This window comes from Rattus rattus, chromosome 4, assembly GCF_011064425.1.
Source record: "Rattus rattus isolate New Zealand chromosome 4, Rrattus_CSIRO_v1, whole genome shotgun sequence".
Classification (NCBI taxonomy): Eukaryota; Metazoa; Chordata; class Mammalia; order Rodentia; family Muridae; genus Rattus; species Rattus rattus.
In genome coordinates this window covers 160233185-160255668 of record NC_046157.1, presented here as the reverse complement: position 1 = coordinate 160255668, position 22484 = coordinate 160233185, and the positions used below count along the sequence as shown (strand labels likewise).

Below are 22484 nucleotides of genomic sequence, written 5' to 3'. Positions count from 1 at the left end.
CTTCCTTTGGTGATGAACAGCAATGTGGAAGTGTGAGCTGAATAAACCCTTTCCTCCCCAACTTGCATCTTGATCATAAAGTTTTGGGCAGGAATACAAACTTTGACTAACACACACACACACACACACACACACACACACACTTTTAAAAAGCAAAATGTCCTTTAGTCAATTATCTATAGAGGGCACTAGGATCATGAGTCTGGTGAGGAATTAGTGGGTTATGTTGGTTTCCCAAGCAAAAATTTTTCAGTTTTTTTTTTGTTGTTTTTGTTTTTGCTTTAGTTTTAGTTTTAGTTCTTAGATTATGACAATGATGTTTGAGTCACATACAACCCATTCTTATGTGTTACAACTCCACCAAGCATTCCAGCTTTGCTTCTTCGGGTACTAACTAGGAAGTGAGAAATGAGCTTAAATGTATAGGTTATATAAATCTCATATTTATCAGTTAATTGCTTCTTGAGTTTCCTTAGAGTAACATGAAGACAACATAGAGAGAAAAATGGTACCAAGAGTGAAATTGTTACTCTCCAGAGGTTGGAAGAACTGTTAGAATTGATTGATGGAAAAATTTGGAAGAGAAGGTTTACAATGCTTTAAGATGAGCCCATAATGCTCATTCTTTGGGGGAAGAATCAGGATGATTTGGTTACTCTATGTGTGTGCACTGAGACTTTGAGTAATATTGACCTTAGAGATAGTGGGCTAATCAGGTTTTATGCTGCTCCATCTGGAGATGAGTTTTGTGCTGGGCGTGGGGAATACATAGGAGCGAGTTTCATTCTTCTACACGTAAGCATCCAGTTTGACCAGCATCATTCGTAGAAGGTGCCGTCTTTACTCCAATGTTTTGTTGGCTTATGTGTCAAAAAATGTATAGGTGTATGGACTTATATCTGCACCCCTCAATTCCATTCCATGGTTTAATGTTTCAGGACCATGTTTTTCTTATTACCACAGCTCTGGACTATTAACTTGAAACATAGAAGATGACAGAAACTTCCCAGTGTTTTTAATTGTTCAATATTGTCTCAGCTGTCATGGGTCCTGGAGTTTCCATATAAAATTTAAGATGAGTCTTCCAATTTCTATAAAGCATTACATCAGAATATTGATGGATTACAACGACCTTGTAGGTGGCTTTTGGTGAAATGGCTATTTTCTCAATATTAATCATGCCTGCCTATGAACATGAGAAGTCTTTTCACCTCCTGCTATCTTCTTCAGTTTCTCTTAATGTTCATTGTATGAGTCTTAGGCTTCCTTGGTTAGACATATTCCAAGACAATTTTGAGACTATTATGAAGGGAATTATTTTCCTGATTTCTTTCTTGGTATGTTTTTCACTTGTATATTTGGAGTTCTTGGCCACTGGGATTCTTCTGGACTCCCCCAATATTACCGGCTATGGTCAACCCTCTTAATTACCTTCCAGAATTTGATGGTAAGGCACTATTGCTGAAAACATTACATACTTGAGTCACAGAACACAAAGGACTCAAAATGGTACTTTTCCAGAATCTTTACTCCTTCTGGCTAATTTTCATAGTGATGGAAGGTGCTATGTACACTACCAGAGGAAATAATCACCAATCCTACCCCATCTATGAACACAGTGTGCCACAATAATGACTGGCCGGGCAAGACATGCTCACTGGTACAGTAGTGGCATGAATGTCACAGGTGTAACCAAGTACTTTATGAATGAAATTAAGGCACACTCCATAAGATGAAATTTATACTTGGCATTAACTTCAGGTCCAAGGTCCCATGGGTAGACGGGTCATAGTTCCAAGAGAGAACCTACTGTTGATGCTCTACTAGATGGCCATTGCATTAAACTTGTTTCTAATGAAGCATTGCTCTACCCGTAGATTAGTAGATCTCTCAACCCTCATCGGAGAAACTTTTTTGTAGCAGACGATGATTAACGTAAAGACCCACAACTGATCAAGATGCAGAGAATAAGAGACTTTAGAATGCTCAGCCTCGAAGACGATGTCTACTTCCTACACCCTCCTTCCAAGACCCAGAGGGTTTGTGGGAGTAGGGGAACAGAAAGATTGTACAAGTGAGAGGCAATAAATGACTACAAGATAAAAATGCTTCCTGGATACATCAGGGCAGTTTCACCTATGAATTCAAAGCAGTTAAGACAGCAATCACAAGACCGGTGCAAGCTCAAGACAAATAAGATCTATTTCAAAGCCTTTCCAATGGTTCCAGGAGATCGAGGGTACTTGATGATCCCATGGCTACCCAGGCTTCACTTCTCTGCACCCAGCCAGCCTTCATTCCTTATTTGTGGCAAAAGACCCAAATATCATCCATCGGATGCTGGTTTTACAGATATGCAAATTCCAAGCTCTGTGGTCACTGGAGGCTTCCACCAGATCTCAAAGCCTGGGAAACCAGGCAGAGCTGTCTAGCTAGATTGGCACACCCAATGCTGTGTTAAGTAGTGAGGCTGAGAGAGAGAGAAGCCAAAGCTATAAGACCCAAGGACAGAAGAGATGATGTCAACCTGCCACACCTGTGAAGGAAGGATCCAGGAAGTGTGAAAATCAGTTTGAGAGGGCAGGCCCATAGGATGCAGCCTCCGAAGTCACAGAAGAGGGGATGGTCATACTCTTTGGGAACCTGCATCCCTCCAAAGTGTGTCCTTGGTACCAGACAAAGATCTTTGATGTTTGATGCTTCCCCTATTCTTCTTTGGAGGGATGATACCTCTTTAGTTCTCCGTGACTCCCTTTGAGAGTAGGGGACGTTTACGTGATGCCTGGCCTCCACTGATTTTGTATGTGATTGGGTTTTTGGTTTTGTTCTAATATTTGTTTTTCCGGTTGTTTCTTTTTACAGAGGCTCGCAACTGTCCCGAGTCTTGATGAGACCTTGGACTTAGACTTCCATCGCTAGAACAGTAGATTTTGGGACTGGCTTTAGACAGAACTAATCCATTATTGTTTGTTAGTTTTGTTTTTCAAGACAGGGTTTCTCTGCATAGCCCTGAATGTCTTGGAACTTGCTTTGTGGACCAGGCTGGCCGATGTACTCAGAGATCTGCTTGCCTCTGCCTCTCTAGATTAAGGTCTGGCATCGATCCATTTTTTAACTGTGAAATGAACACGAACTTTTGGGACTTTTGGTCAGGCTATATAGCTTGAATCTGAAATCACAAAGAGCCATGTGATAAAAGCTTGGTCTCCAGAGTGCACTACTGAGAAGCAGGGAAGCCTTTGTTTCAGGTAGGGCCTATCAGAATGTCCTTAGGTCATTAGGGATTTTCCTCAGAGAAGATTGTGATAACCTAGACTCCAGCTCCCTGTTCCTGGTTCAAGATATAATTCATGGCTTGTTCATGTATATGCTCCTGTTTGACATGCCACCGTCTGCTACCCTCACAGAACTGAACCTCATAAACAATAGGTATGTTAATAAACCTTATGTTACTGTAGCAAATACCTGAGATGTGGCAACTCATGAGCAAAGGTTTATTTTGGGCTAGCTATAGAAGTTTCTATCCCTGGTCATGTGGCTATGTTGCTTTGGGACTCACGAAAGATAGGAGAATACTCAGAGAGACTGTCCTAGAAGCTTGTTTCATGATAGTAAGGGAACAAAGAGAGAGAAGGTGCCTGTATCCCCACATCTCCTTCAAAGGAACACCCCCAGAGACCTAACTTCTCACGCTAGAGCCCCTCTTAATGGTTGCACAACTTCCCAGTGGTGCCACAGGCTGAGCATCCATTGCCTGCAAGCCGTCAGCAAACACATCTTTGAAGGACTCAGAATCAAAACTAGTCAGCAACCATGGTTATTAACGAGCACTGTAATTACGGCTGATTTCTTTCTCGTGCGTGTATGTCTGCATGCATGAATCTGACACAGTTTTCAAGTTCTGTATCTTGTCATGTAGTACTTTTACAATCCAAGGATATACTTTGACAACAAATAAAAATAACACCATGAAAAGAAAAGTAATAATACAATTTATATGAATTTATTGACAAGTTCTTGGTTTGGGAACACAATAGAAGACTTACTTTCTTTAGAATGTACTTCAGTTTTCATCAAATTCAGAGACAAGCAATGATTATTATCTCAAACACAGAGCCACCAGGGTCACAGCCTCATCTTCTTTTCTCCCAAAGCTCAAAGGCCGTGCCACCCACAACACATGAGCACAGTGAGGAATGACTAACACTGGGAAGGGCACACTGGTCTGAGAATCCAGGGGAGGAAGCCATTAGCTGACAGGAGTAAGGGAAACTATGGTGCTGTCACTGAAGGCAGAACGCTAAACTTTCTGTAAGTTACCAACAGATGGCAGTCATTGTTCAGACTGAAGATACTGGAGAAACAGATCACATATTCCAGTACCTTCCCTGATGGGTGTGGCCAGCAATTAGATTGTTTTTATTTAAAAAAAATATGTTCTGGGTGTATAGTGTATGGTGAATTATTTCCCTAATAAAAACAACATGGATTTAACACTTGTTTCCAAGTTTCAACTGATTGGATAAGGGACTAATACTTCTTCACTTCCTGCCACTTCTCAGTGGGTCTTGGATTTGTGTGATTTCTTCACTCGACTCTTTCCCCCAAAGCATTTCCGGCAGCCATAGGCACAACTTTTATAGACAATGAAGACCACCGTCAACACGATGGCCAGGAGAAAGCCAATCACGTCCAAGGAGTGGTACTGGTACCAGGTGAGGTCGTGGGCGGCGGGGCGCAGGTGTGGCGCCCCCTTGTGCCTCATCACGTACTCCACCCAGAACACAGCCAGGTCCAGAGGCTCGATAGGACGGTCCTTGTGAAGACTGGAGAGGCGCATGATGTTCTCCTTGTAACTGAACACAAGGCAACTGTTAGTGTCTGGAACACTCGTGTAACGGATAGTATCTCCTTAGTCCTGGCTCCAGTTAAGGAGAGGAGCGTGTTTCTAATGAAGACTTCTCCATACACTTAATAATTGTTTGTTTTTGCTTTTTAGTGATTTCTTTGTAGGAAATTATATTTTGCCTTCCTTACGGTAAAATGAAGTTGAAGAGGAATTGAGGACAGATGAGAGAGTAGTGCGGTTTGTGGGCATGTGCTGCCCACGAGCTCATGTGTGAGAACTTTGGTCCCCGATGTGAAGGTACAGAGAGGTGGTGGAACCTTTGGGAGGCGAGAAGCCATTGAGAGAGATGGTGGCCTTTGTCACCTGGAACCTGTCACTGTGAGAGCAGCGTGCGATCAAGCAAGGACGTCATTTGTGTTTTGTCTCTTGCGTACACACATCCTTTGAACCTCCAGGTTTCTACCATGTGGGGAAGCAGCGTGAGACCCTTAGATGTAGCTTCCCCACCGGAGATTTCCCAACAACTTCTAGAACCGTGAGCCAGATAAACGTTAACCCTACATAAGTCATGGCATTCTGGGTATCCTGTTATTGCAACAGAAAACAGGCTAAGGCACATGCCTGAAACTCTTTAACATACATGTTGTCATGAGTATGCCGCATGTGCCATACACCATTGCTGCGTTAAATCTACCACTGGCCGCTATTTCTTCTAAAATGCTGTGGTATTGCTCTGAGGATTTTATTTTTATTGTGTTAATGTGTTTGTGTCTCCATGTGTGTGCACACACATGAGTTCAGTGCCCATGGAGGCCAGAAGGGGACACGGGATTCCCCTAGAGCTGGGAAACAAAGCAAGGCTGTATAGAAGAGCAGCGAGCACTCCAACTGCCGAGCCTCAGGTCTACCTCCCTGCCTCTTGAATTGTTGTCTGGGGTTTTGCTGTTGTTTGTTTGTGTGTGGTTGGTCGATTTTGTCTTAAGGTAGAACCTTGACTATATAGCCTAGAACTCTTCTTGAACTTGTAGCAATCCTCCTGTCACCAAAGAGCTGAGGTTACAAGTGTTTGTCACCAGGCTGGTCTTCCCATAGCTTTTCAACAAAAAAGTTCCAGTAACTTTGACAGCAATATATTGAATTTCAAGTAGGGACAAAGTGATCTCATGGGGTGTGCGTGTGTGCACGTGCATGTGCGTGTGTGTGTGTGTGTGTGTGTGTGTGTGTGTGTGTGTGCGCGCGCGCGCGCGCATGCATGTGGGCATACATGCATGCATGTGTGTTCACACATCTGTGTCCGTTTCTACATGTGTCTGTGCATTCACTCACAGGCTATAAGACAATGGTCTCCTCTGTGGCACTTTATTTTTTTGAGACAGTCTTTCATGGGAGCTGGATGTAGGCAGGTGGCTAGCAAGTCCCAGCAATTCTCCTGCCTCTACCTTCCACTGTGCTGAGGCCTGGGATTCCACGTAAATGCTGGAGGTTAAACTCCATCCTCAGTCCTGTATAGCGAAAGCTCTTACCCATCTAAGATGCTGGGGTGAGCATCTCCCCAGCAACACCCCTATACATCTTTTGGTGGGACATTTCTCTCTTCTCAGGATCTTAGAAATGAGATGCCTACTGTGGTGATATTTTTACTTGAAGATTTTAAATCTAGGGAAAATAAAATTTTTAAACAAATTCTATGATAAAATATAAAGTCATTTTATCAGTAGATATCTCCCATGTTATCTTAGATAAATATAGATTTTTATGTATTTGTTGTGTTGGTTATAAATGCTGTAGGTATGAATACAAGTAGTTTTTTTTTTTTTTTGGATTTTTTTTGGTTTTGTTTTTTTTTTTCTATTACTGACCTCTTGTTTTTTATTACAGTTTTAAGGGCGTTTTCCAAATCATCGGCAGTCATTTCCAGGACATTCAGGGTCACCCCAGCTCCCCGAGTTTCCATGCGCTTGGCGTTGTCCATCTGATCACCAAACAAGGGCATCATCACCATTGGAACCCCATTGCATATTCCTTCATAAATACCATGGGAACCGGAGTGTGTGATGAACGCCCGAGCCTTTGGATGACCTGAGAAGCACAACAGAGAGGGTCGATGAGCTGTCCAGACTTACAATGTCTAGATTCTGAGAATCCCCCAGGGACTGTTATCTTCCTGTGATCATTGTAGGAACTCGGGGTGGGGGAGGGGAGAGAGAAGTGATACATGCTAGGTGCTATGTGTATGGGCCACAATCGAGCTAAGCAATCATTTAAAACAATCATGCTTGTCATTTTCTTAATTTAGCCCTGATTTGACCTCCATGTCAGATGCCCCCAACCTATCAAAACCTACCAAGCAGATCGTTTTGGGGTAGCCATTTGACAAGAATGGTGTTCTTTGCAAGGTTCGATGGTCTAGTTCCGGTGTAGCGCCACAGGACCTTGCAGGGACACAAAGCACAAGGTTTAATAAAAGAATGCAGTGTGATTTTTTTTTTTAAATCTGCTATACTAGCTAGAAAGGCCAGTCATATGGAAGGAACACATATGGTCTCTGCATGGTGGGAGGTCTGGGGCACAGGAAGTCCCTGGAGCCCAGGCAACACTGTATCTTGATGTGGAAGCCTGGCGATTTGAGTGTGAGAAGCCACGAAGCCAGGCACGGGGAAACTCTTCACTTTTCTGCACTGCAAAGGGAAACTTGCTTAACTAAGTAAGTGAATGCAGAGCTAACCAAGCAAAAGCAAACAAAAACTAAATCTTTTTGGAGAAACATCTTCATTTGGTATGAAAAAAAATATCATTCTTATTTTTAACCAGTCTCTGCCTAATATGGAGCTTCCTAGAGAAAAGGAAAAATCTGAGTGAGGCAGAAAATACTGTAGGAGTACCGAGTGAAATTGCAAAATATAATAATAATAATAATAATAAAATGCTAATGTTATTAATAATAATAACAATAATGATAATAACGTTGTAGAATATCATAGGATTTTGAGACCCTAAATTTCTGCCTTTAGACCCCTAAGTCTGGAGTTAGAGCTCCCGTGAAAACAGATAGAAAGGAGTCATGCAGAACCATCTCACCGTCTGAGGAATTCTGCCCAAAGCCTCAGCGATTTCCATCGCTTTCTTCTCTGGAATCTCTGAGACCATGGATCCCAAAGAGAAAACCACGATGCCATGTTCTCCGGAGGCGTTGACATAGGCTTCAAATTCCTAGAGCAAGGAAAGACATTTCTGATTCGTCTCTTGTCCTTCACATTCCTTGGGGACTAAACACATTCGGTTACAAGTCACTTCCCTCTCATGGAAGTCAGTGAAGGGGTGTAGGTAATAGACAGAAATCATCATGGCAACTGCCTCCTTGTTCCCTGTCAACTCAGGAGGATTCCTTGCTTACAGGGTTATCTGTGGGGTTGCCTGGAGATGCAGAATGAAGGTAATATGCTGACCTCCCACAAGAGAAGCACATGCATGAGTGTGCACACACATGAATGTGCATCCATGAACGTGACACGGGTCCATATGCATGCTCCCACCTGTGGCCCCATACAGGAAACAGACTCTAAGCGGCATGGCAGCTCTCCCATGCCACACATTATTAATAAGCTAACCAACCAAAGAACTGTTTCCAAAGAACGTGGGGAGTGTTTGCATGCTGGGTGATGTGACAGGCTGCCCACAGCTGAGGAGCTGCCTGAAACCTGGTACTTTTATTACTAAAATCTAAATTTTCCTGGGCAAATCACATCCTTGATCCCCCAACATGTAAGATACAGAGAGACTTCTACCAAACTCTACCCTGAACACATTAGCATCCCAGACCCTGGGCAACCTTCCCAGAGGAGCACCCCTCTTCCACCCACCTGAGCACCTCCCCCCCAAATCATCACAGCAGTGCACCTTGGTCTCACCCACTGTGCCATCTGAAGAGTCAGAGAGGGCAGGACAGTGTCTCTGCCACGGCCCTGGATTTTGATCTGTTTAAGAGCACACTGGAGTTGGCCGCTCTAAAGCCTTTCCTCTCTAGGATCAAATCCCAGGCACTTCTTTTCTGGTGGCAGGCAGATCCCATCCTAGTGCCCTTAGCTTTGCTGCTGCCTCCAGACAGCACACGGTTCACCTACATTCTAGAATCTTTGCTCCTTCAAGATACGCGTGATCCTATCTGAAAAGAGATCAGTCTAGTTTTCCTTCCTGCATGGCTTCCCACGGCTACTCAGCAGCCACTAGTGTGAGATTGGCACAAAATCAGATCTGCAGAGTCATAAACACCCACAGTCATTTAACTGGGGCTTAACTGGCACGCAAGTTTGTGTACAGAGGCCAACAGAGTAAGCAGCAGGGGCAGGTTGGACAATGACGCTGATCAAGTTCAGTGGATTGAACAAAGGTGAGTCCCCTCTACTTGGCACAAGATGCCCTAAACTTGGCCACAACATCACAGTCCTTGGGACAGCCAAACAGTGAGGCAACATGTTAACTGCAAACAATCTTTGATCTCTGACTTGTTTCTTACAAAACACAATAAATGTTCCAAAAGAAAGAAAGTCCTTCTTCCCTCCAGCTGACGAGACCTTTAAATATTCCTTACATTCTACTAAGAGCTGCACAGTTGGTTCTGAGCTCGGACCAAAACATCTTTTCCTTTCTCAGAATCCATTTAGACTACCTGTCAGACGCCTTTCTCTTGAGACAAGCACAAGCTTGCTTGCCTCCCTGGTTGGTCTTTTTGTCAGTATCTTTCTATCTCTGGCTTCCCTGATCTCCTATTAGCCATTTACTTCAGACTCAACAGGTATGACTGTGGTCCTGAATTGCTCTCTTTCACCAAGATTGCCTCTTGCTCAGAGGGGTGACGCCTTGCCCTATGGGAAGAAGAGGAAGACCACCATATCTAGCTTCCTGTTAGAATATCTAGACATTAGAATGACGACAAGTACCGTAAAGGCAGTGACTCCCGCCAGGATCCATAAGGGTTAAAGAACAATTGCATCAGACTTGAGCTACTTAGTGCCTGAATCGAGAACAGGAGTTCCCAGCAAAGGAATGATTCACAGCTCTGTTCTCTGAGAAGTGTCCCAAACACAGTGGTTCTTTTGTGTTGCATTAAATTGAATTCCCCAGGATAAAATGCCCAAGATATGTTTTCCCAGAATATTATATACAAAGAAGTAAAAAAGAAATGCCAAGGACAGACAAATTCACGACTGTAAGACTTAGGGGATAGAAGTTAACACAAGAGAGCACTAGAAACCATCCCAGCAAGCTCACCGAGGTCAGCACATACCTGAGGAAAGTTCCTTCTCCCCAGAGAACACAGGCATGGAAAGGCCCCACTTAATACACACCTGGGATAGGGCTTTTTTCTGAAGGCAGTTTATCCCACCAATAAAAACCATGTTGGGCATGATGGGCCTGGGGTAATCTTTCATAAAGTCGCTTCTCATCAGCCAGATAGATGCAGGGCTCAGAAGGTCCTTGACAGTCACCTCTTTCTGTAAGATTTCGGTGGCAAGTGACCCATAGGGGGAGTAAACCACTCTGCATAGAAAGTTCTCTGTCAAAGCAATAAGCATGTTCTTCACCCGCTGCAGGAAGTTCATGCGATCTGTGTTCGAGGACAAACTCTTGGGCACGTAGGACAACGGAGCAGGGCATTGGGTGGCTTCCAAATCCAGGCTGCATGGCAATGCATTCAAGAAGTACACAGCAGGCAGAGACAGGTACTGGGCCACAATGGAGCCACACGGAAGGAAAGGGTCTGTCAGCAGAGCATCAAAGTGGCTTTGTTCCAGAGAGGCCATAAACTCGGCATTGTGCAGAAGGTGGGAGCAGGCAGACAGCAGCATACTGGAGTCCCTTTTGACTCTGTTGTATGTTTTAATCACACGCAGCAGAAAAGGATCTTGATCAAAGACACTCCGCCCAAGTTCCACAAAAGCAGCTGTCACGTTTTCACTTTGGAATGGCACAGGGTACTTCCTCGTAGTGTAAAATGATCCTTCTTTTATGTGTATCGAAGCTTCAGGTGCTATGACCACCACTTCGTGCCCCTTTTGCTGGAGCTGCTGAATAACCCCGAGCATACTCAGCCAGTGGCTGCCATCCACGGGGATCACTAACAGCTTCCCAGCATGGGACGCAGAGGGACCCAACACACACAACAGAAGGCACGGAAGAAGCAGAAGCGAACGTGAGCTCCGGCACACCACAGACATGGTAGCTCTCCTTCTGCTGCTGCTGGAGCTCTACGCAGGCCTGCTCATGACTCATGAGAATAAACCTGAGCAACCAGTTAATGTTTGATTGTGCCCCATGACTAACGCTGTCAATGAATTGGCAAAGGCCATAGAACATCTGTTTTCCATGGCGAAGTGGGTGAAGCTTTACTGAGTTCCTTAATAACAGCAGCTGGGCTGACTGCTATCCCTTCCTCAAATCGCACTTTTGAGTGAATATAGTGGACCCAACCCTCTCTGGCCATTTTGGACTCATGAAATTAGCATTGTTTTTTTTAGGTCAGAAAGGATTAACAGAGAGGGAAAAGGGACTGTAAAGTGCCAAGGCATAAGATTTTACCAAGAATAAGACTGATAGTTACTCGGTATTTTGGAAAGAAAGGAGTATTATGTTGAAACATTACTTTTATCCATGGAAGCCCTCCACCATCTTCTCAGGCCTCCTCTAAATCGCTTCCATCATTTAAGAGTGGGGTGTGTGTGTGTGTGTGTGTGTGTGTGTGTGTGTGTGTGTGTGTGTGTGTGTGTGGTGTGTGGTATGAGGTGGGCTCTTTCACTGGAGTAGTGCCTACCAGTTAAGCTATATACCAGAAGGCTACAGAGCTAAGAAATCTCCTTTTCTCTAGCTCCCCAGGGTTGGGATTCCCTGCATACCCAACTGTTTCCAGAATGTTCATGTGGCTCCGCAGCTTAAGCTCAGGTGCTTATGTGTACCTCAGCCTCTGCCACTGTGTTCACTTGGTCCTTAGTGAATCTAGTACAGGGCAGGGCTTCAAGATGGCAGCTGAGACCAGCACAGAGGAGCGCCCTGCCTTTCCAGGACTCAGCTGTCAAGACAGATTGGCTCTCAGCTGGAACTGATAAATCAGGCCCTTTGAGGATGCAAATGAATGGGCTGGGGTAGAAAATGACCAAGAAGGCAGAGTCACATGGGTCTGTAGACACGAGGCCTCTCCAAGAGCTCCCTCAGAGGGACAGTGAGAAAATGTATTCTAAACAGAAAATCAAACTAGATAAGCACTGGCTAGTCCATTTGTGCTCACAGCATTTGCATGAGGCCGAGAGGGAAATCTGATGATTGAACTGAAAGTGACAAAGTCAGGTGCATGCTGTGTGCTAAGCGTTGTCAAGCTGAACGCTCTACAACACATCTGATCCCGCCACGCTGTCCTGTAAAGGCAGACGTTAAGTCCCTCGTTTTATAAACATACTGAGGCCAACAAAAGCCAAGACATTTGCCAGAGTCCTTGGCAGAGCTAAGGCACAGGCCCTGGCTGTTGGTGCCCAAAGCCTGAACTCTAAACTTCCAGCCTCCAGCAGCACCGGTAAGTCCCCGGTGGAAATCCCACCTAGTTAGAAACTAAGTGGGAAGTTGGGAACCTAAGGTCATGACGCCACCATAATGAGTGAAGAAAAGGCAGAAGGGAGGACGACTTTGAGCCCAAGAAGGTGTTCAAATGACACTATCTGGGGCCCTGGGAGACTAGGGGAAGAGCTGCAGAACAGGAATGCCCCCCAAAGTAAGCAACCAAAGCAAAGCCCAGACTGTACTCCTTCTGGGGATCCACTGATGTTCTATTCAGTCCCTAGGAAGAAATCCCTGATCCCAGTACTGACCACAGTACTAGTCCTGCCTACGTGTGGCTGTGCTGAGGACACCAAGGAGAAACAGCTTAGCTTTAAAGCTTTACTTTCTCATCCTTCTTTTCTTGTGCCTTCACCCTTCCTCGACAGAATTCCAGTTTGCTTGTGTATTTTGCAAACACACACACACACACACACACACACACACACACCATGCACACATGCACTCTGACTCTTAAGTCCTTCCCCACACTCAACCCCCCCCCCATCACTCTTAATTCTTGGTAAGTGCCAAAGATGTAGCAACGCCTTTGCTTCTGCTGTGCCTTTAACTGAGATCCCAAAGCTCACAATCCAAGTTGGACTGAAGGATTAGTAATCCTTGCGAGCCCCATTTTGTGAGAATTCACCTGCAACTTACGGGGGGCAAAGAGCCTGCAAACGCAACAATGCCTTTATGACTCTGTGTCCCTGTCATCACTCAGAACCCTGAGCTCTTTCACACACATGGTGCTGGAGATGGAGTGCAGGGTCACAATCAAAGCAGACAGTGTGTTACCTCAGACTTCTTGCAGCTACTGTGGACTTGAGTGGTTGGGGCCCAACTCTATCTTTGGCCAGGGAACACTGTTCACTGATCAAAATGCAATCTACATCTCTTGTGACCAACAAGGAGAACCAGTTTGAAACAATTCAATGACAGGTCTGCCCTGGAATATGAGCAGACCCAACCCCTTCAACTTTAAAGCCAATCCCTCCCTTCACCAACATGTATGGAACACGTGAATTCACCAACATGTATGGAACACGTGAACTCTACTATGCTGGGTGCTGTGCTAGGTTCCAGAGCCAAAACCCGAATAACCAATGGACACTGCCTGTAAGCAGGGATCCGGGGTTCAGAGAAGAACTTAAACCAATCACAGGGAAGCACGAGATGTGCCTCTGGCGGCTGAGGAAACAGAGCAGAGCATCAATATGGTCTTGCTTTGGGGGCCCTTGAGGGATGTGGTGTCTTATTTAAAAGTCCCATGGGGGGATTTCTTTTTTAAGATGGAACCAGAAGTTAATATTCCCATCTATGGGATGCCGAGTTCCTTTGATGGGATAAGAAAGCACATAAGCTCTCCATCCTCCTGAGGCTCACCTGAGGACCCTTAGAGAAAATAAAGGCAGTTTTCGTCAAATCTCTGCGGCATTTTCCTCTGTCCTGCCTTTCACCATCTGGAACTTCCCACAGCGGCCTATGTGTTAAGTCAAGAATAAATGGACACATTCCTCACAGGCAGGGTTTCAACCTTGGGGCCAATCCACGGCTGTGCATTCAGTAACTGTTTTTGTACAACTCCATCTACTTTTACTATAGGCCCAATACTTAAGCCAGGTATTCGCTCTTTCAGACCCAGCTGCCGTGGTCTTATTTCAGGGCTTTAGCCCCTAGGCTGTCCCTCCAGCTCGCTCTATCGGTTTTGGCCTTGTACTATCCCACACCACCACTGCTTCTGGCACTTTGGTTAACAGCTTCCTAGGGCCCACAAGAAAACTCAAACCCTTTATCCTTGCCCTTCCTTAGACCCTGGGTCATTTTTGGAAGATTATTCCTCCTCCCTAGCTCTCCTGATTAGACAAATCCACCTGCCCTTTCCTCCCAATCAGGATTCCATTACTGTTTATTTCGTGTTTACCAAGTGCCAGGCCTAAGGTTCAAGTTCAGTCACTGGGTGCGGCATAAACTCAAATGACTGTTCTGGCAATACTAGAGCTTCTGATTAGACCCAGTCCCCTTCATGACAAAATCTTTAAAAGTTCACTGGTTAACCATTTCCCTTTAGAACTAGGTAACCTTTATGTTGCCTCACCACTGATCAAACTACAAGGAAGTGGAGATAAAAACAAGTGTCAGGCAAAGGTAGAAAGAAGGCCAGAGTCACACTACAACAGTATTGGTGGTGACAAGAACATTTCACCTGCATTGCTTCGAAAACAGCCACAAGTTGCAAGCGTTTTTTTTGTTCAGAACAACAATGGCTCTCCAAGTATTCACTAGGGAACCCCGAAGATCCCAAGGACCTTTCAGAGGAATCTGACAAAGTTGAAACCCTTTCCATCAACAGAGATACCGACTTTTTAAAGATCTAATTTTCCTCATAAGCACGTATGAAATCACAGTAGATTGAATGCAGAAGTGGAAGAATCCAGCTCTGTGGAGCTGGAGTGATTTGAAGAACATAAACATACATTGCCCTTCTGAGTTTTTGTTTTGAAGAAGTTATTTTCTAATAAGAACGTGATTTATACTAGTGTGCCGCTAATAGACATGCTTTTCATTGCTTTACTTTCTCGTGTGACATGGAGGGAACGTATAGCCATATACATGAAAACAAAGGATCCTGAGGCCAAAATGTTTAAGAACCCCAGTCCTTCACAAACCACTGTCCTTCAGAATAGGGTCAGGCAAAACCCACTCCTGTCAACCTTCCTATCTTCTTGCCCTGCGGATGGAAAGAAGACTTGTGGCAGAGCACGAAAATCCATCTTAAAAAGCCAGCTTTGTGAGGCACACTTGTAAACCCACAATGCACTTGTAAACCCACAATGCAAGATGCCGAGGCAGCAGCGCATTACTCCAAGTTCAAGGCCAGCCTGAGCTACACAGATGAGGAAAGAAGGGCAAGCGGCATCAGGAGATTGGCGGGGAGGGGTGTTTGATGAAAAGAAGAGGTAGAGAGGAGAAATGAAAGAGGAGGAGGAGGGGACAGAAAGGAAGAGAGAGGCGATAAAGGAGAGAAGCTGTAGGAGAGAGGGAAAAGAGGAACAAAGGATGAAATAGTATTTTCTAAGGCAGCCCAGAGTCAAAGCCTCTCTCCCCTAAGTCGTCCTTTGTTCTTCGTACCATAGGACAAACCCCAATCACCAAGGCAAGGATGCTAGCTAGACTCGGTCCTATCTCTAAGCCTGACCATCACTGAGCATCACTGAGCATCACTAGGAGCAGAACTAACCCCTGGGACTCTCCCTACTGATAGGCTGAGGCGCCGCCCGCCTCCGTCAATAAGAGACGTCCACGTCACAAGGGTGTGTGTGTGGCGCTGGCCGGTAGCGGGCGTTCAGCAGCTGCCACCAGCGCTCCAGCGCCGAGGCCGCGGGCCGGCCAGCCGCCATGGTGGACTACTACGAGGTGCTGGGCGTGCCGCGGCAGGCCTCGGCTGAGGCCATCCGCAAGGCGTACCGCAAGCTTGCGCTCAAGTGGCACCCGGACAAGAACCCCGAGCACAAGGAGGAGGCCGAGAGGCGGTTCAAGCAGGTGGCGCAGGCCTACGAGGTCTTATCGGACGCCCGCAAGCGCGAGGTGTATGACCGCTGCGGCGAGGTGGGCGAGGTGGGCGGAGGCGGCGCGGCGGGCAGCCCGTTCCACGATGCCTTCCAGTATGTCTTCTCCTTCCGAGACCCCGCCGAGGTCTTCAGGGAGTTCTTCGGGGGGCACGACCCTTTTTCCTTCGACTTCTTCGGAGACCCGCTTGAGAACTTTTTCGGCGATCGGAGGAGCACCCGGGGAAGCAGAAGCCGAGGGTCCGTACCCTTCTCTACCTCCTTTACCGAATTCCCAGGGTTTGGGGGCGGCTTCGCTTCGTTAGATACTGGATTCACATCCTTCGGTTCTCCGGGAAACTCAGGCCTTTCCTCTTTCTCCATGTCCTGCGGCGGTGGGGCGGCAGGCAACTACAAGTCGGTGTCAACTTCCACCGAAATAATCAATGGCAAAAAAATCACCACCAAGAGAATCGTTGAGAATGGCCAGGAAAGGGTGGAAGTGGAAGAAGATGGAGAGTTAAAATCCCTGATAATTAATGGCAAGGAGCAGCTGCTTCGCATTGATACCCAGTAAAGACGTAAAGTGTGATGTAAGGACTATCAGGACTTTTTTTGTTTAAACGCGTTTTCAAGGGAGCTCTACTTTCAGAACAACTGTATTCAAGACATTATATGCAGCTCATGTCGGTGCCTCTTGTTATTGTTGGGATCGCAGGGATAGGATCTCTCTTGGTCTTTATGCCTGTTGTAAATATCTGTATGCCTTTGGCAGTTATTAAACGTAATCCTGAGGCAGACCACCGTTATGTTCTAGTGCCAGCAAACACTACCCACAGCACCCAAAACCGCACAATGTCCATTCTGTTGAAAATTCGGCCCAGAGAGCTTTCCTTGAACCTTCTAGCTCCACTTCCTACACGTGCACCGTGGTGAATGGCGGGGTGTATCTTGAGTCTTTAGTTTAAGATTAGTTGAAAAGAATGGCTTTTAGTTTACCTAAAATCATGCCGATATAGGAACAGTTGGCCACTGTTTAAATGAGAGGTTAAAACATTTAAAAGCACCTAGACTGAACAAAGTAGACATAAGTAGGTTTTTGGTGCGGCTGCAACGAATTTACCATGAACTCGGTAGTGTGTATCACGATTATTCTTCCCATGTTTTGTAGAAGTCTGAAAAATTCAATAGGCAAAAAGAAGGGTTGCTAGGATCGTGCTCTCTCTGAAGGTTTAGGGTTACATTTACCAGTCAAGGTCTCAACATTTGGCTGGTTCGTGCGTGAGTTTGTCCTACGGCAGCGGAAGGAGCTAGAAGTAAAAAGTGCCTTGTGAAGGAGGGCCAAGCTCCTTGGTTGCCGTATATAATATCCAGTATAATATATGTGAGCAATAGAGTCCATTCTGTAGTACAGTTGGGTGCCTCATAGACCTTGCAAGAAGATGGTTGCCTTTAGAAAGTACCTCGTTTCAACGTTATCTGTAAAGACTTCATAAGGCATGGAAGCAAAATGGATCTGAATAGGTTCAAGATGCCACACTTTGTAATTCTCTCCCAAGAGGTCATGAGACCTAAACACATTATCACAGACTTAGGCTACATGAAAAATATGTTGGATACCCTTACTTCCTTGAAAATGTAGCCTCGTACGTTGACATATGTACAACACACAGCAGAAACACAAGATTCAATACCCTCCCCCAGGGCACACAAGGGTCTTTAGAAATCATGTCAATCAAATAGTCACTGCCGTACTGGGGTAGCTTTCTATGCAATATGTTTAGAAAGTCCCTAAATTAGACCAACTACCAGACTTTGAAACAATGTTTTCTCCAGCCCAGGGAGCTAATGAAGATCGTCCCTGAGGGGATGGTCCAGGGGTTTCAGTGCTTACTAGGCAAGCATCCCCAGAAACCCCAAATTAAACTGGTGTGTGAGATAATCCTCAGAAGGCAGAGAGACACAGGATCCTCAGAGCATACTGGCTCTGGACTTTTTTTTTTTTTTTTTTTTGAGGGATCCTGGATAAAGTTTAAGAGTAATTGAAGATGGTTCTTGACATCAACCTTGGATCTCCTCCTTACACACACACACACACACACACACACACACACACACACACACACACATGCACACACACACGCACGCACGCACGCACACTATGCAGATACATAATCACAAACATAATAATGGGAGAGTTACTGAGTAGTTTGTTGGTATGGTTTTGTATCTGAACTGGTAGAAGATATCAAGGATTCTGGGATAATGAACACATACAGTTAGTTCTGCGATGGTTAAATGTGGAAATCATCACCCTGGGTGGGCCATGGATCTTCAGCTCTGGTTTGTTTTAACAGTTGAGAGCAAACACAAGAATCAATATTCATCCGTCTTGGATTAGTGCTTCTATAGATGTAAAGTTCCTGGCTGGACTGGAACTCACAGGAATCTACTCTGCTGTCTCAAAACACTCGTGAAGACATGCCTGTAGGTCACAGTGGTCAAAGGGCATTTCCTGTGCCTCTTGAATCCACCAGTGGATCTGTAAGAGCATATTTCAGCACAAGCATGACAATTTGTCTCTGATCCCTGGAATCTAGGGTGGAAGGAGCACCAGCAGCCAGAAGTAGAAGTTCTTGACGTCCCACAAGCACTTGGCACACATGCACCTGCAGTCATACACACATGCACACATCACCTACTTGAAGAAGGCATTCAAATGCACTGCTGGAGATTCCCTCATGGTGTCATTCCCACAATGCACCAGGCAAGGAAGAGCAACATACTGTAAGACTGAGAAGACTAGGAGGCCCTGTTCCACCTAAAACAGAATCAGGAATTTGAAAAGCCAGGCAACACTGGCATGAGGTTCTCGTGCAGTTTTAGCATAGTCGACATGGCTGAAAGCATTTTGGAAGAAACTACTGCTTTTAAGTAACCCCTTTGTCTTTGACTTTATGTCACAGCCTCTGAACTGGAAGAATGCACCTTCTCCATTTGAGGAGTCATTTCATCTGTATCAGCTTCCATTTCTAGAATTTCCAATTCCACATTGGCATCAGTTCTCTCTCCCACCCACCCTCATCTTCCTCATCTCCTTTCTCCTGCCCTCTCTTCTCTCCCCCCACCCCTCTTCCTTCCCTCTTCCCCTCTCAGGTTCTCATTACTTATCCTAGCTCCAGCACTCATGTAGCCTCAATGGGCTTGGACTCCATCCTGCCTCATCTTTGAAAGTGTTAGGATTACTGACCTGTGTGTCCCTAAACCCAGCTCACAGGTTTCCTCATTAAATACAGAGTCATTTAACTTCCTTAGGTCTCCATTAAACTGCTTTAGTATAGTTTCAGTAGTGACAATCTACTAGACTGGGAAGTAGCCAGTGGCCTCAGGAGTAAATGTACAGCTTATTTTCTACCTCTACCCTATGATAAAACGTTTTGTTGTGGTGGACTTCTCTAGGTTTTCTTAGTTTTCTACATACAAAATACACAACTCTGTTACGTCATGAGAGAGCTCTCACACAGTAGCTGCTCAGGCACACATGACTACTGAGCCTTTGACGTGTGGCTGGCCCGATTGATCCTATAAACCACCGATTAGCTTGCTCCCAGATCTGTTGAGTGCTTGGGTGTGGTGTGGACACACACCCATTTCATCCCCGAGGACAGAAGCAAAAACCGCCACATCAGCTGCATTTTGCTGAATCCTTTATAACCTTCAGAAAAAAAATCTGGAAGCCACACCCCCTCTGGTGGGTCAGGCCACGGGTTAATTTCTCAGCTCCTGAGCAGAACTGGACACTTACCAATAGAAAAACCATGTCTGGATACATGGGCAGTCCCAGTTGAGCCCCACTGCAGAGCCTCAGTCTGAGCCCCCTCACCTTAGCCTTTTAGTCCTGACAGTGGCCACTGAAAACCCAAAGTATGGCAGGGTGAACACCTTAATAGGTAATTTAACTAAAGCCTCTCAGGAAAGGAGAGATGCCATTGGAAAGATGAGTTGGATAAATAAGAATTTGAAAGTAAAAAATATTTTTCCTGGAAAATTCTTGAAATAAAAGAATACAGACCTGAGAGAGGGGCTTCTTGATGACACAGTTTATGCCTCCAATGAAGACCATGTTAGGCATGATGGGCCTCGGGTAGTCGAACACAAAGTCCCCTCGGAACAGCCACACAGATGCATGGCTGAGAACCTCCACTAAAGACATTTCTCTCTGCGAAAGCTCAGAGGCCAGGCTTTCATAGGGAGTGATTGATAAATGGCAAATGTACTTCAAGGTCAGAGGGTACAGCATGTTCTTGACCCTTTGCAGGAAGGTCATGTGGTCAGAAAGCATTGTGAGTAGGTTCGGAATATAAGAGGAAGGTTTCGGACATTGTGTAGCCTCATAGTCTATGCCACAGGGAATAGAGCGCAGAAAAAACACAGCAGGAATCTGTAGATACTTAGCCAGTAATGCTCCACAGGGGAAAACAGGGTCTGTTAAGACCACATCGAAGGAACTGGAATTCAGTTGCTGGATCAGGGTCTTATTGTGCAATAGACCTGCACAAGAATTTGCGTAGAGATCGAAAAACTTTTTATAGATGCCATAGTTTCAAAGAAAGTCTTCACAAAATCTTGTGGTTCGAAGCCCTTCTTAGCGTTGCCCAGTATTTCCCGCTGATATTCTTCCTTGGTATATGGAAAAGCATAGGTTTGGAGGGTGAAGAAGTCCTCTCCTTTCATGTGCACAGTCACCTCTGGAGCCAGGACCACAGCCTGGTGACCTCGGGCGTGGAGCTCCCTCACGACATCCCTCATGCTCAGCCAGTGGCTGCCCTCCATGGGAAACACCAGCACCTTTCCACCTTCAGCCCAGGGCAGGGCACACAGCAGGAGCAGCAGTCCTGAGAGTCCTCGAAGGGGTGCACACAGTCCTGTGTCCATCTCCCCAGAGGCACACAGCAGTGGCCTTTCCACACACTGTGCCTATGTAGGTTTATTCATTTTCTTATCACCGGGCAATTCGCACTCTGAATTCTATTGGGTAATAGTGCCCTTAAGTTAATTAATAATAATCTCCCCTTTTGCCTGCCTCCACCCACAGACACGTAAGCTGTGCTTTTCTTGTCTGATAAAAACTCCTGTGACAGGTTTCTCTTTTCCTAGGGCATACTAGTTCACCTCTAGTTTTCCTACAATTCCCAAATAAGGCACTGAACACCCATTTCTTTCCCACCTAGACTGCCAATGAGCTCTGAGAGAGCCCTGTACCCTGGTCTCCCACATGACCTCTCTGCTGGATAAGCCCTTTTATGGTAGCATATCGTTAAAGTCCTCTGATTCATGGGTGTCAATCAATGCATCACAGCTACAGAACACTGCAAACCAAGCTTGGCCAAACCAAAGAGGAAATCCCTTTGCCATGACTCATACTCTTCAGGGTGCCAGGAACAGAGGGATCAGGGAACACGATTTGAAGGTGCTGGCAAAGATCTCAAGATCCTAGGATCTGCTTCTGCTGTAAGGTCTCTTGAGAATCTTGTCACCACTCCACAGAATGAAGTTGAAGCTTTGTAAAACACTTTAGGACAATACCAGCCTAGTCACTGATACAGAGTGAGTTCTGAAAGGATCCCTCCCTCTCATAAGCTGATCTCCTTGTGGGGGGTGGGGGTGGGGACAGATTGCTCAATCATTTGGCTCTGTCTCAAGTTCTGTTCTTCTGAATGCCGAGGATCCTGCACTCAGTTAAGGGACCTAGGTGAACACTAATCTGAGTCTTCGCTGCATTCTGAGGTTTATGATCAGATCTTCTCCTACAATCCACACCAGACCAGAATCCTGATAAGGATGGGATTCTCCACAAAGCATGGACTCCCAATTTTCTGGGGACACTGGACTGAAATTCAAGAAAAGGTGAATTTGAGGCCCAGGTGGAGGCAGGACTCTGGTGGTAGGCACTGTGTACAAGACCATGAATCTAACCTTGCCTCAGAGAATTCCTCCCACATGTGATGAGCAGTTGCTGCCACCTCCTTCCTTACAAGCTCTGGGGCTCCACTCTCTACTGGGCAAGCCCCTGGGGTGTCCTGCATGCTGTCTCTCCACATTGGTGTCAGTCTGCCATGATGGCCAGGCTGAGGCTTTCCTCTGGAGAGAAGCCACCCTCTGAGGCTCCAGACTGGGAACAGCCCCAGCAGATATTGATATGCAAGATGCCTCCCGTGTGCCACTGCTGCCCCGTACAATCTGCCTCTGCATTTCACCCTTTCATGGAAGGTGGCTAGGGGTTTAGAAAAGTGTTCTGCACTTTCTTTTCCAAAGGCCTCTCTGTCCCGCACCCGCCTCATCTTGCATGTTTTATCTCAAGGCAAACCCTGTCATTTCCCTTCTGTGCCTGTCTATGCAGAATTACCCAAGTGTAGGCTGTAGCCTTTCCCGTCCATGCCATGCCCATAAAAGGAAGAGGACAGAGGGAGCAGGTGACTGAGAACTCATCTGAACAGTGCTGCTGC

General features: G+C 45.8%; 2 protein-coding genes across 2 annotated transcripts; one reads left to right on the top strand and one right to left on the bottom strand.

Moving 5' to 3' along the window:
- Positions 1-3981: 3981 nt before the first annotated feature.
- Ugt1a1 (UDP glucuronosyltransferase family 1 member A1) lies at positions 3982-11090 on the bottom strand. The gene is made up of 5 exons (XM_032901584.1): positions 10195-11090; positions 7928-8059; positions 7194-7281; positions 6709-6928; positions 3982-4856 (listed from the first exon to the last, which is right to left on the bottom strand). The coding sequence occupies exons 1-5, from the start codon at positions 11062-11064 to the stop codon at positions 4559-4561; spliced, it is 1608 nt and encodes a 535-aa protein (XP_032757475.1). The 5' UTR covers positions 11065-11090; the 3' UTR covers positions 3982-4558.
- A 4644-nt stretch (positions 11091-15734) lies between these two features.
- On the top strand, positions 15735-16778 carry Dnajb3 (DnaJ heat shock protein family (Hsp40) member B3). The gene has a single exon (XM_032901583.1). It carries the CDS (start codon positions 15830-15832, stop codon positions 16553-16555), a length of 726 nt encoding a protein of 241 aa, XP_032757474.1. The 5' UTR covers positions 15735-15829; the 3' UTR covers positions 16556-16778.
- Positions 16779-22484: the final 5706 nt, after the last annotated feature.

Excerpts from the sequence above, each read along its gene's own strand:
- Ugt1a1 (XM_032901584.1), bottom strand. The coding sequence starts at position 11,064 with ATGTCTGTGGTGTGCCGGAGCTCACGTTCGCTTCTGCTTCTTCCGTGC. Across the intron at positions 8,060-10,194 it reads AGAAAAAAGCCCTATCCCAG|GAATTTGAAGCCTATGTCAA; the intron begins GTGTGTATTAAG and ends TCCTTGCTCTAG. Across the intron at positions 6,929-7,193 it reads ACCCCAAAACGATCTGCTTG|GTCATCCAAAGGCTCGGGCG; the intron begins GTAGGTTTTGAT and ends TGTGCTTCTCAG.
- Dnajb3 (XM_032901583.1), top strand. The coding sequence starts at position 15,830 with ATGGTGGACTACTACGAGGTGCTGGGCGTGCCGCGGCAGGCCTCGGCT.